General features: G+C 35.6%; 1 protein-coding gene across 1 annotated transcript in view; it reads left to right on the plus strand.

Moving 5' to 3' along the window:
• Window positions 1-14,662, plus strand: part of CFAP58 (cilia and flagella associated protein 58) — a 68,950-nt gene that overhangs the window by 18,276 nt on the left and 36,012 nt on the right. The window contains exons 6-11 of the mRNA XM_081954192.1: window positions 2,562-2,699; window positions 4,518-4,677; window positions 5,954-6,036; window positions 7,876-8,067; window positions 11,478-11,639; window positions 13,602-13,748. Coding sequence (XP_081810318.1) covers window positions 2,562-2,699; window positions 4,518-4,677; window positions 5,954-6,036; window positions 7,876-8,067; window positions 11,478-11,639; window positions 13,602-13,748 — 882 coding nt within the window. The remainder of the gene's footprint in view (window positions 1-2,561; window positions 2,700-4,517; window positions 4,678-5,953; window positions 6,037-7,875; window positions 8,068-11,477; window positions 11,640-13,601; window positions 13,749-14,662) is intronic.

The following is a 14,662-nucleotide window of genomic DNA, read 5'->3' on the forward strand; positions in this document are numbered from 1 at the left end:
TACAACCCCACTCCCTTCTAGCAGTGATGCTGTTACCTAGTTTGGTAATGAAATGTCTGTAAGAAAACCACCAAGCTCAGAAAGCAGCAAGGATCCTACTATCCCCCACCTCCTCTTTCTCCCTTTCATTCTCCTTTTTGTCTTTTCTGCTCCTTTCCCCCCCAAGCTCAGAAAGCAGCAAGGATCCCACTATCCCCCACCTCCTCTTTCTCCCTTTCTTTCTCCCTTTTGTCTTTTCTGCTCCCCCCCAAGCTCAGAAAGCAGCAAGGATCCCACTATCCCCCACCTCCTCTTTCTCCCTTTCATTCTCCTTTTTGTCTTTTCTGCTCCTTCCCCCCCCAAGCTCAGAAAGCAGCAAGAATCCCACTATCCCCCACCTTCTCTTTCTCCTTTTCTTTCCCCTTTTTGTCTTTTCTGCTCCTTCCCCCCCCCCAAGCTCAGAAAGCAGCAAGGATCCCACTATCCCCCACCTCCTCTTTCTCCCTTTCATTCTCCTTTTTGTCTTTTCTGCTCCTTCCACCCCCCTTCTAGCACTTCACCAGCTCAGGCACGACCGGAGAAGTTTCTCTTCTCAGAAATGTCTTCAGTGGAGCGGTGGCAGCCTGGCAGGCTGAGCCTGCGTCCCTTTCAGGAGCTTCACTGAGGAAACTTCTCAGGTCGCGCCTGAGCTGGTGAAGCGCAGGCAAGCACCGTCCCATCGCCAGGGAAACAGTGAGTGAGGTGAATCGCGTGGTTGCTCAGATGACACGGGTGCAGCCCGACGTGAGAAGTTTCTCTTCTCAGAAATGTCTTCTCGGGCTGTGCCCGTGTGATCTGAGCAACCATGTGATTTACCTCACTCACTGTTTCCCTGGCGATGGGACGGCGCTTGCCTGTGCTCCACCAACTCAGGCGCGACCGGAGAAGTTTCCTCCCCTTCCTCTTCCCACGTGTTTACTTGTGTACGTGCTTGCGCTCGCCTGCCCACTCCCACAAAAGGAAGTTTTAACCTCCGAAATCCCTAACGCACGCATTCTCGCGCGCGTTAGTTCTAAAGGAGGTTTTAACCTCCGAAATCCCCACCGCCCACCTGGAATCCCAAAACGCCCACTAGTGGGCAGTAGGGACCAGGTTGACGACCCTTGATTTAGTATGATTTAGGCAACTTTATAACATCCTGTGGTTACATGATTACAATTTGCAATGTTCCCAGCTGGTATCCAACAAACAAAATTAATGGGAAAAGCCAGATTCTCTTAATGACTATGATAAACATGGTCATAAAATCAAGTCTGTTTATTTGATGACTCCTGTAACAACTGACTGCCTTAGCGAGTGAAATTCCAGTCCTAATTGTGGATATAGGTCAAGGACTACCTATATATTCCACACATTACTATAACACTCTGCATCTACAACGTACTGTGCATTTTCAGTTTAAAACAGTAATGCTTGATCATTCAAATTTTTTCCTCACAAAAATGTAAGTTCTTAATTAAAGATATGCAAAGCAGAAGACAATGCCAGCTGCAAGGTGAATGTATCTTTTTTTAATTTCACAAAATATGTTATATTTGTTTTAAACAGTCTGGGCTGTTTTTTTAAAAGTTCTTTTAAAAGAACTTTGATAATTTGAATTAGGAATTTTCATATTCGACTAGCAGAAGGGAAAATTGCATGTTACACTTTCTAATTATTTACTGTTATTTTGTATTTTAATATTATACTTCGTTGATATGCAGGTCTAGAGAATATGCATATCCAATTATATTTATAATCAATATAGTTTCAGGGCAAAAAAGGTTATTTTCAGTAAAGTTGGATTAGTGATGGGAGGAAAAACTAGGAATGTGAGTACCATAAATTCCAAAAATTACTCTGCTGAATCAATGCCCATTTAACTCTTAGCATTCCGTTTTTCCCTATTGCTTAACAAATTGCCTATAAAAATCCCACAATAACATATGAGGGTAGTAACTGTGTGAAAATGCTTTTTTCCTACTCCCTGAACCAAGATTTGATTCAACAGGTAGTGTTAAGCCATTTTGACTAGTAAAATACCATGTCCCTATCACTAATCGTTTTTCTAGGTCTTTTTAAAATATTTATGGCCATTATAATGTGTTAAAATTTCTGATTACCTGTGTCCCAACTGGGTTTGATGCAACTGGACCTGGGATCTATTTGCAGTGATAAAGATGGACCTCTGCTACTGAGCAATAAACATTTTTCATCAATATAGGAGTAGCTAAAATTAATAGATCCTTTAAAATGCTGCAGATTAAAACAGGATAAACTATCCTGTTTGTTTATAGTAATTACTAAAAATGTACACTTTGTCTCCCAGATGGCAAGCTGTCATTACAACATTTATCCTTCAACTGATTCTAGAAAAAGAATTCTACCCACCGTGTTAACTTGGAAGCTCCATTCCTATTACAGATGTCAAGGGGTTATCACATATCTCATCTATTAGATTATTGTTACGGTGATAAGTAGCATGTAATAACCAGAAGCAAACTGAGTTGTACAGCAAAATCTGATTCCAAAGAAATTAACTTCTTTATGTCATAATCTTGCAGATTCTGAATGAAAGAGCCACCAAAGAACTGGAACAAGCTACAGCAAGAAATACCAAGCTTCAGCTAGAGAACGAGCAACACAGTCTAGCCATAGAACAACTAATGCAGGAGAATCAGCAGAAAACCACTGAACTGAGAGTAGGTTCAGGGCAATATCCATAATAATACCAATTCTGAAATTATAATCCATTATGGATTATTAGTATTTGCAGGCCATATATTTCAATATTTGATATTTGGCACTAAGAGTTTTGTTGAAATTCAAAGAATAGGTTTAGAAAAACATGTGAGCTTGAAGTAAAGTGTTTCTTCTTTCTCTCCCTCTGTAAGCTACTGTTTACGCAACAGAAATATGAATTCACAAAATTAATATGTCTAGTTTGATCCTGAATATATTTTGTGTAACAATGCATACTATTTTTTGTAATGTGCTCTTTAAATTACTGGGTCTTTTCTATTCCATGTTGGTCTCTAACCCTTTTCTTATTTTTATTTAGTGCTATTCTTTTTTTTTTTTTGGTTCATGTCTGAAAACATTGGACAATCTTTTTCCAAAATGAAACTCATGATACTACCATTCATCAGTATTATTTTATCTAATCTAGCCAATACCTTCTGCATATCAGCTCTTTCTAACAGATAGTATTTTTTGTATAGGGGAAAAGAAAAACAAATTAACCTCTTTTGGTTGATTGGTTGGTGATTGTAAGGTGGGAATGAATTAAATTGAACAGAAATTCCAGAAGCCCCCAATCTTTCTTCACTATAAATTATGGAGGATGATTCGTGGTTGGTTTCCTGCTGGTAGATGTGCTTGGTGGAAAGAAAAGGGAAGCTAGGGAAACCATGAAAATTATCCCATAATAAATATATAAGGAAGTACCAGTCTTCATTTTCATTGCTGAGGCATCGTAAAGATTGGCTAGGGAGGCAATACTAAGTATAATGACATACTTTCTGTGGCTTTAGTGGTGGAGCGAACATTAACATCCCCATGAGGAAAACATACTCAATTTGTGATCAACCAGCATCCTAATTTTTTTTATAACAATTACTGTTATCAAGTGAGTGTTTGTCATGATTGTCTGAAAATTTGTTTTCTCTTCTCTAAGCAAAGAACTTTGCCTTTGTCAAATTTGATTCTGTTATTTTCAGCCCACTTTCTAATTTATCAAGAACGTGTTGGTGTTTCATAGTCTAGGATACTCAATATTCGATTCAGGAAAATATGTTAAGGTAATGACAACATGGCCAGGTTCTGCCCAACGCACCTTGTCTCATCTGCCAATGTCCCTTCGCTGAAACATATTTTAAGGAGATGCTGAAAGTTGTAGCATGAGCGTATATATATATATATATATATATATTCAGCTTTGGTTTTAAATACAGGCATATCCCATGTTTAGGAGTCAATAGGATGGAGAAAATATAGATATTTAATTTGGCACATTATAAACTCATGCATACAAAAAACATATCATTTCAATTTTTAGCGGCTGGTAATATGATCTTATGAATGCCTCCTCAAAAATAGGCCCTAGATTAAATAAGATCTCTTGCAAGGTAGATATTTAGGACTGTATCCTGATTTGTCACAGGCCTTTCTTTTACTGTAGTTATTTAATTTAGCAGAGAAGATGCTAGAGAAAGCTAAACAGAAAAAATAATGTCTAGCAGTTATCTTCAGTTGTCCTTAGATATGTATTGCTAGATGTAGTGACAAAAGTTTCCTGTCTCAGGATTTTGTTTCTTTGTTTAAATAAGAAAAAAAAACTTTGAAAAGAAAGTATGAGGGAATCAAGTTATGCCTTAGATATTTTTGGAAGTTTATTGTAATATTGTGATTTAATATTATCATTTTTTTCATTTTCCCAATTCTACAGAGAGTAGCAAATGGATATGATAGAATTTGTATTAATTGTTATCTCTCCATTCTTATTCACTCGTATTTCAAAGGCAAGAGAAGATGAAGTGTCCCAGATGCGTCAGGAGATTGCAAAGCTAACCAAAATGAGAGAGGTAATGCAGCGAAAATTACGTGTTGTAGAGGAGAACAAAACGCAGGCAGAATGTGAAAGGGACACCCTTAAAAATCAGATCACTGGACTGGAAAAGGGTAAGAAACAATGTTTTTTTGTGTGGTTCTGCTCCAGTTTCTCTTTTTTACTTATTGAAAGGTGAACGTACGATGGTCTGACCTGGATTACTTGCATTCAGATAAAATCAATCTTCCCCACCAGCTTCTTAATATTTGCTTGTTTTAAATCATTTTATACACTGTTGCTTTTTTTGTTTTTGTTTTAGAAATCCTCCATTTCTACCTCCATTGACACCAATGCTATTTAATAATAATAATAATAATAATAATAATAATAATAATAATAATAATAATAATAATAACAACAACAACAACAACAACAACAACAACAACACAAAGTCATTATTGTTTATTTCTCTTCTCTACAGACCCATTGAAGGTGTTCATATGAAGTGATCCCTAGAAAGACAGAAATAGGTTCTGAGTGGAAGGAGAACAGGCTTTGACTGAATTTGGCCAACATGAAGTGGCTTTGTGGGCTTAATAACTAGGGAAGTTACACTCCCCCACTCAGAGGTTGTCTAGTTTGGGAGTTCTAGACTCACAGCTTCTATGTTAGGGCAGGTAACACCTGTGGCTAGGAAGCCATTTGCCCCATTATATTTTGTTTATCAACAGCAACCTTTCTTAGATTGGAAAGCCCTACTCACAGTCATTCAAGCCCTGATTATTCCTATTTGGGCTACTGTTATGAACTCTACATGGGCTGTTCTTAAAAAAACACAATGGAAACCACAGCCAGCATGGAATATGATAGTCTGGGCAGAGAAGGGCATGTTTTGATAAACTCAGGTGACATTGCTGCATTGATTACTAATTGGCTTCTGAATGCGATTCAAGGTATTAACTGCCATGCCCATACATGGCTCTAGACTTATTATCTGAAGGCACACCCTCTCCTGTGTGCATCTCCCACCACATTAAGTAGGGTCAATTCCCCATTTTTACAGGTTATGGCCCTTCTGTCCAGTATTCTTGGTGAGCATCCCAACTCTTTGGACCAAAGAGTCCTTATGGCAAAGAAATGATCACTTATTGAAAAAAAAAAGGAAATGAAAAAGTGGTGGTGAATGATGAGTTGAAAGAAATATCTCAGAAGAGGGCAAGATGTCCCAGTCTTGAACAGGGGCACTCTACAGTGCAAACATTTTGTTATGTTTGTAAAGGGAGCGGGGTTTGGGAACATAGAAACAAGTGGTGGTGGTTGTGTTTTTTTTGAAAAATGAAACAATTCTATTAGGTTTCATTTCTCCATACAATTTAAGTATGTAAATCCTTTTTTCTTGTACTTTAGAACTGGAAGCTGCAAAAAAGCAAGCAGAGATTGATAAGAAGGCTATAGACGAACTGGTGAGAGAAAGGGACATCCTGAACAAGGTACGTACATACTGTACAGTACATCTGATTCTGCAGTTCACCCAAGTCTTTATCTGATCTTTATCTTCTTGATCTGATTTTTAGCTGTTGTGCTGTCACACAAATATTAAGCACTCGCATATACGTACACAGAATAAATTGCTATGATTTTGAAAGCATTTATGATAGTGTTTCACATAGATATGAAAATCATAGTGTCTACTTCACAGGGCACTGATATTTATTTGCTGAAATATACTTGAGGAATTGACACAGGATTAAAGATCACTATGATAGTAGTTTAAAGTGATGACATTGTAGAAGATACCAGGAAGCCTAGGAATGGTTTTATAATTAAGTGATAATATATTTTAAAGTAGCATAAGATGATATTTTGGTTGGCATAAGATGATATGTTGGTGCTTTTACCTGTTCCAGGTCTCAGGAACATGTAAATAATAACTTTCTTTGTGCAAACTGCTTACTTTCATTTTTTTTCTGGCCTTGATACAAGACAGAATATCCATTCCACTTTACCCTTTACCCTTCTTTTCTTCCTATACTTCCACCCCTCTTTACATTGGTTAATTTATCTTTTTATGGGTAGCAAAAGAAATCTCCCTCTCCCTTAGTAATTAAGGGCAGTAATTCTGTCTAGATATGATTTTTATCTCTTATCCAAAGATATTCCTTTTTACTCCACAACTTTATTTTTTGACACAGGTAAATGATATCCTCCTTCTAATAGAAAGGAACATATACTGTATTTTTCACCTATAAGACACCCCCTCCCCCAAATGTCTGGGTGGAAATGCCTGTGCATCTTATGTATGAATGTTGCCAATGCCGTGCCTACCCTCTGCCCCTCCCTCCTTCGGCCTCTGCATCCCAGCAGTTTGCCTCCTTGCAGCAAACAGCAAACCGCTTGGTCAGCTTCAGCACAGCCTGATTTAGAACAAGCAGCTGATTGGTGGTTGGATCAGCCTTCTGGAATAGCGCTGATCAGCTGGAACAGTTGAGAGGTGGTATTCCGGGAGGCCAATCCCAACCGCCAATCAGCTGCTTGTGCTGCTTGTGCTAAATCAGGCTGTGCTGAAGCTCACCAGGTCTTTACTGTTTACTGCAAGGAGGAAAATTGTTGAGAGGAAGAGGCAGATTTTTTTTCTTATTTTCCTCCCCAAAAGCTAGGTCTGTCTTATAGTCTGGAGCGTCTTATAGTGTGACAAATACAGTATAACTCAAGGTTCCACTGTAGAGACATTTGGTGATTTTACAGAACTGATGTAATCTAGGTAACTGATTAAATTATTTAGTTGGATATTAAAACATCTGCAAGAAATCAACCATGATCAAAGAACACTCGGGATTCTACATGGAATGATAATTTTTTTCTGTCTTACTTGGTTATCTCCTTCCACTTTTTTAGTAGTTTTAGTGTTTCATTTCTACACATTTATCACTTTTACTGATACTGATTACTCTATAATACTCTTAACGTATTATATTTATTATTCGATTACAGTCTCATAACCTCCTTCACCAGTATTAATTTAATTGTTTATGTATGTATTTTATAATGTATTTTAGTGACTGTACACCGCCCCGAGTCCTCTCCGGGAGAGGGGGCGGTCTATAAGTGTGAATAAATAATAAATAAATAAATAAATAAATAAATACAGTATATTCAGGCTGTTTCAGAGATACGTGTATTTTGTAAGCATAGATCTCCGGTATGAGAACCGGTTTGCTATAGCAGTTAAAGCAGTTAAAGGCATTGGTCTAGAAACTATACAGTGCTTAGTTTGATTATGAGAATCTGGCATTACTAAACTTCGCTGCATGGATTTTTTATTTTTATAGAACTTACTGAAGGCTGCTAGCGTCACTCAAAAACAGATGAACCTTGTTAAGCTCCATGAACAATCCAAGAAAAACCTAGAAGAAGAAATTCAGAATTATAAAGATGAAGCTCAGAAACAGAGGAAGATTATATTCCAGCTGGAGAAAGAGAGAGATCGTTACATTAATGAAGCTAGTGATCTCACACAGAAGGTAGGAGAAAGTTTTTTGAAAGATAGACTTAATTCCGTGATTGTGAATGTGGATTTTATTTCATTCATTTCAATGGTCTTTAGAACAAAAGGCTTTTAATAAAATCCCTCTGTGTTATTCATATAACTTTTTACTTTGATATCTGTAGATAATAATCTGAAAAAAAAGGGTGGGGGGAACCACATCTAAACTAGCCTCTCCTAACTTGATGTCCATTATGAGAAGGCTGTATGAGATTTTGTTAATTAGCAGGCGTGTAGGAATGGAAAATTAAAATGAAAGGTTCCAGAATAACTAGGAAGTATTGTGAAGTCTATTCTCTTTAACACACAAGTATTTAACAGGGTACACTAACTTTCTGCATAAACGGATTATAGTGCCACCAAAATGCCTATTAACAAAAACTTTATTAGTCATCCTATTAATGCCAAGCCTATTTTTGTAACTCATTATGAATCTGTTTTCTCCCCCTTTTTATGCCACTAAAAGCACAATTCATCCATCGACAGCTACCCTAGTACCATTCAAAAATAGTGATATTCTAAGCATTTCTTGGTTTCTGGATAGTGCTCCTCTATGCTGTTATGACAAATAAGTTGTAAGTTGGTCTCTCCTTATGGAAAACATGGCCGTCCAACTCTTTCTTTATAGTTCCTAAACCCTTTCTTTATAGCTTTTGCCATTTTATTTCCAGCTACTATGAAATTAATTCACTAAAGGGCTAGCCATGCTCTTTTAAATATCAGCTGCAAGACACCCAGTCTGTTTCAAAATCTCTGCAATCGCTCTCTCAGCTGATTATGCTTAATCCTCCAGCCTCTTTTTCTCTTCTAACCAAATATGGGTTACTGATTACATTGTATATAATTAGATATTTCTCACCAACTCTTTAAGATCTTGTGTGACAGAAGAGTAATTGAAAGGAAGGGAAAGGAAGCTAAAAATATTATTTTTTCTTTATGGGAGGGAATAGTTAGGTGCTGATATTCTATCTCCTCCTCCTTGCGCAGCTGAATAGCTTCCCTTTAGAACCACTTCTCTGATAGGTAGAGAGAATGGACTGAGGAGGAGGGGAACAATAGCCAAACGGTGGGATGAGAGAAGGGTAGAAAGATGGCATTTGATTTCATTGGTTGGTCAGTTTTGGATTAAAAAAAGATCTATACGTGTGTTCAGTCCAAAATAGAATGACATCAAGCTCACAATCATAACAATTATCCAGGCAATCACCCTCCAAACATATCTGTATTGTATGATCAAAAGATAAGTGATTTAAAGCAAGTGCCAGTATATCAATGGAAGTTTTGACTGAACCATTTTTGCTCGAAAGAACCAGTATTCTATCATTTCATTTTATATTTCTCAAGTCACATTTGCTTTAGGCATACAATTGTATATATTTAAATTAGCAGACTTAGTATTTAATGATTCTTGAACAGTTTCAGCATGAAAAAGAGATTAAAATGACATAATATCAAAGACTTTCTGAATCAGGGAATGAATACAACAACAAATTGTTGTATTTGTTTCACTTTTTTATTTTTTTGGTACTTTTCCCTTCAGCACACTAACTGCTGTCAAATATAATTTGAAATGTAGGATTCCCTAGAAATTAGACGAGAAACTAATGTAGATCAGGTGTGGAGCTAAGAGAAACATTATAGCGGATGATAACTTGTTCAGACTACATAACTACGGAATTAATGTAATTTTTGCTAACAAGAGATTATTTGAGAGAGATAGTGACCACTTAAATATATACTTCCTTTTGAGGTAGCCAAAAAGAAATCATCTTCTGCTGACTTAGTTTCAAAGAAACTAGTCATTTAAATTCCCTTTGAAGCAGAGGCTCTGTGTGTGTGTTATTTTAATACTGTGATTTGTGAACATTACATAATGTGCAAAATGATTCCCAAGGATTATTATGAAAGAATAACAATGACTATGCTTATTTTTCCTTTTCAGACATGTGGGTTGGTAATATGATAGCTGTTTTTAACCAAAATGAAAGTCTGTCCACTGCATAAGATTAGTTCTCAAAATAAAGGATATTTAATATATAACTATTATAATGTATGGAAAAGAAGACACAATTCCTTATTATCTAGATGGGACCACATGACAAACTTTTCAGATGTGAATAATAAGTATTACCTCAAAAGTGCTTATTACAATATAGTACCAGTTATTAACATACATTTAGAAAGTACAAATTTAATTCTGGAATAGAAACAAATTGAGTTTGGGCCATGGTAAGTTCATTTGAAAAGTAGTAACCCATATCACCTGCTATAATTATATAATTATATATTGGTTCAAAGTAATTGAGATATTAATGAAATTTTGCTCAAATATGCAACCCTATACTTCCTGCTTAAACACGTAGATAACCGTACTTTGGTTAACTATATGTTTTGGAAATTAAGTTTACCTACCAAACCAATTTGTTTGCCTTAGTGTTTTTATTGTGTTTTTATTGTGACAATTTAGGAAATATTGGTTAATAAGAGACTTCTTGGTTTAATTCTAACTAAACGTGCTATTTTGCAGGGAGAGCTATTTATTTCTATCTTCCTTTATTTTGAAACAGTTCTATGAATGTTATGGAATAAAATATTATCCCACTGCAAATATAACTTGTAACAAAACCTTACCATGAAGGAGAAATCACTCTTCTTTCTCAAAGTGAGAAATGTCTTCCAACCTATCCAATATCTTACATGCAGTGAAGATAGCTGCTGTTGTGTCCAAAAAAGAAGAGCTGAATATTTTGGGAAATGCATATTTTCATGAAGTCATCAAGCAACTCTTGAGGCATTAGGTTAAAATTGTGTAGTTCTGTGTTTATACAAAAATGATGGCCAAGAGATTTCCCAGCTTTGTTATATAAAGATGCTTATTTTCCTTAAAAACCAACAGCAGGAACAACATCAATAACAAAGAAAAATATGGGCTAATTTTTGAAAATACAGATAGTTATGTTAGAGGAAGAACTGCTTATTTTAGGTTTACAGTAAGATATACTATGTAGATACATTTTCATTATTTTATTTAAAAAAAATCTTGTATTTTCTTTCTTTACAAATTAATGGATTTTAAGTTGGAAAATGATAAGGTAAGCATCCATAGTATCTGTTTCCATGTTTAAATTGTAGATTCGGTGGCTTTGAATTCATCCTCAAGCCAAACCTTCCTTATTGGACACAATAGTATTAAGATATTGAATTTGAAATGTGACACTGGGTTCAATTTCCTAAGAGTTTACTGGGAATGGGCCACTCATTCACAGTCCAAGTTACCCAATATTGCTGTATTGATAACATGATGGGAAGCCCTTACAAAAATCAACTTTATCTATCCATAGCATATTCTATATACAGGTGGTGTTAATTTTATGATTTCTGTAACAGGTCCTTCATCACATGGAAGATATCAAGCTACGGGAAATGCAGATTTTTGACTACAAAAAGAAGATAGCAGAGTCTGAAACAAAATTAAAACAGCAACAAAATCTGTATGAAGCTGTGAGATCAGATAGAAACCTCTATAGTAAAAACTTAATTGAAGCTCAGGTACCAAAAATCACTTTCGTTGGCTTCTTTTTCCTAATTTTGGTTTGAGATAATCTTGAATGAAGTTCAATGCTAATATGATATTTTCCGCATTTTTGTTTTTCTTAATTATACTACGCATACTAATTACCCTAGTGGTACTTATGAAAATAATTTTCTGTCTAAATGCTGTCAGAGGACAACCTTTTGCATATGTATTTGATGACAAAATGACACCGAGACACACATTGAGTCAGATCTCATATAGTCCCAGGGGTACAGTAGTGTTGCTGAATGATATGTCTTCCAAAAGTGATCTGGAGATTTATAGTAGCAAATGAGAGGACTATTTACCAAACATTTGACATAGGTGAGCAATATCTGATTTATGTTTTAGAAACCATATTCTGTCAAATACCTGACATTAATTTTATGCAGCTGTTGTTTTATGGAGTATTTTGGGTACTGACCCAAGACTGCAATGTCTCCAGTTTTCATTAGAATTGTTCAACTGGTATTAGTGATGACTAATGCATATTATCATGCTACCCAATTTTATATCTTTACATAACAAGATTTCTTGTTTTATGTCATATTCTTAGATACTACATATTTGATTTCTCTGAAATAACGATTTATTCACAAAGTACAGGTCTTCTGTTCAAAAATAACCAAGAATTTAAGGAAATTTGTTTTCCAAAGCCTTGTATTTATTTCACTAAAAGTTAGCTCTTTTAATCGGTGCTGGAAAATGTATTACCTTTCTATTCAAAAGCAACATTATACCCATTTCTGATTTTCCTATATTACTTGGTGAGTTATTTTCTTACTTAATAAGGAATGAGGGCCTTCCTGATAAGATGAAACTGATTACTGGTTTTACCTACCATTATCTATTTTTGCTGAATGCAATGCTCTGGAAATGATAGATTTCTGAACTGAATTAGACATAATAGAAAAATAAAGATGAAGTTTTAGGGAATTCGGCTAGTTGAAAATCACCTTCATCATTATCATCAAGCCAAAAAAGTACATTTTCCCTCAAATCCTGTATTTTTCTAGCAGCCATGCTTCTCTCGGTTGATATTACAATAGAAGCCATGGAGGCAGTTATTTTTATGCAGATATTGCACGGAGTAAGAAAATCATTTAGAAAGAAAGTCAGCAACTGCCAAGTATAACATACAATCCCTATTTAAATTAGAAGCAAGCTTCAATTTTTATATCTCTCCTACCTGCGCGGTGCAATGGGTTGTCAGCATCCATTGGGGACAGGAGGAGTGGTGTTCACCTGTACTTTCTTGTGGTAATGAATTGGTCTGGTGTCAAAGCTGTTTGCCTTTGACCTTCCCAGCTCTACCCTCATGACATATTTCCCAATTGTTATTGTGGGAACTTGCATCTGCCATATTTTCTTCAAATTAAAGCCATGGGTACTGCATGGAATTTCACAGATACAGATTTTTTTATAGATGATAGAGTTAAGAGTCTACTCATTGTAAAATACATATACTATTTCAGAAGATTGGTTATCATTTGTCATTCTTACGTAGCAGCTATTTTACTTAAAATGTCTTTTGAGTAACACTAATCTCATTTTACGGGGCTGAATAGTTGATTTGTTGCTATTCATTTTAAAGAGAGGTTTCTTTGTAAGTGATAACAAGTGTAAATGAAAGCCCTGGTATTAATTTGCTTCAGCCTTAGCCACTTTTTAAGCATTTATTTTTTTCAAAGAAAGGAAAGGAACAAATTCAAGCCATAGTCTATATTTACTGAGGGGGATAGATAATACTTGTTTTGATCAAGTACTACACAAACTAAGTACACCAGGTGCTTTTATAAAACCTGTTCCTTTTCTTTTCTTATTGACATCTTTGTAAAAAGGCAGAGATGTGGCTAGCATTAGAAAATTGTAACATTCAGGTCTACCTGTATTTATACAAAGGTTACCAGTAATGAGCATTGACTTTCTGCAATTAGGATGAAATCAATGAAATGAGAAAGAAGTTAAAGATTATGACACACCAGGTTGATCAGCTGAAAGAAGAGATTTCTGTCAAGGAGGCAGCCCTTGTGAAAGTGCACCTCGATCACCAGCGGATAGAAAAAGAAAAAGAAGCCTTAAAGGTAAGGTACTTTCAACAGAAAAAGTACAGCTAAGCTCCCTAGAAATAAAGGATCATTTTAGATGATGTGGCCTCCTTGTGAGTATCTTTCTTATATCCCCTGCCCTACTGCCACTCTGTACTAGCACATGGTATGTTATTGTGTGTCTTACGGTCTTCTCCTTTTGGAGGGATAAAGTTGCATTCATATTATAAGAATCATGAGAGAGGGAAAATATGAATGAATGGAGATGGAAAGGAGCATAGTGATTTGCTATTTTTCTTTTCTTTGTGAACTTTTTTTTCAGTACACTGCCTTCTAAGAAAGGGCTTCAATTTCTGATCTTTTAAGGCTAGATACAAATTTTGGGTGAGAAATCTGACCCTCTGTAATCTAAATTCATGTGGCTAATGGAACCATTTCTGTCAGTGTAATCCCAGTTCCTATATTTACCAGCAAGTTAAGGGAATTCCCATCAAGAAAAATGGCTAGTTACAAGATTGGGGAAACAATATATTGCAGTTGTATTCAAAGAAAAAAAATGAACGAGAACGTGGACATAAAGCTATTATAGCTGGTGAGCCAATTGATACCATTTTTCTTTCTAAACAGCAACTTGTTACATTTTATCAATTGATTTGCCTATAATCAGTTCAATTACTAATTGCTATCCCTAATTGTCATGTAGTGTCAGTTTTGCTGATAATTTATACACAATTCTTTATAAAGCAACAATATTTACATAACTTTTTGTAGCTAATGCTTTCAAGGTAGCTTGAGGAAATCATCATTGAATTGTTATCCAATGAGTTTAATCTGAGAATAAAATAGTTTAAAAATGACAGGCTGATCTCTGAGCATATTTAGTGGAAAAGAAGATCAAAGAAATAAGAATGCTGGTAGAAAACAAGGCAAAACCAAGAAATAAAAAAAAA

Source organism: Natrix helvetica (assembly GCF_964273705.1).
Source record: "Natrix helvetica genome assembly, chromosome: 5".
In the NCBI taxonomy this organism is placed as follows: Eukaryota; Metazoa; Chordata; class Lepidosauria; order Squamata; family Natricidae; genus Natrix; species Natrix helvetica.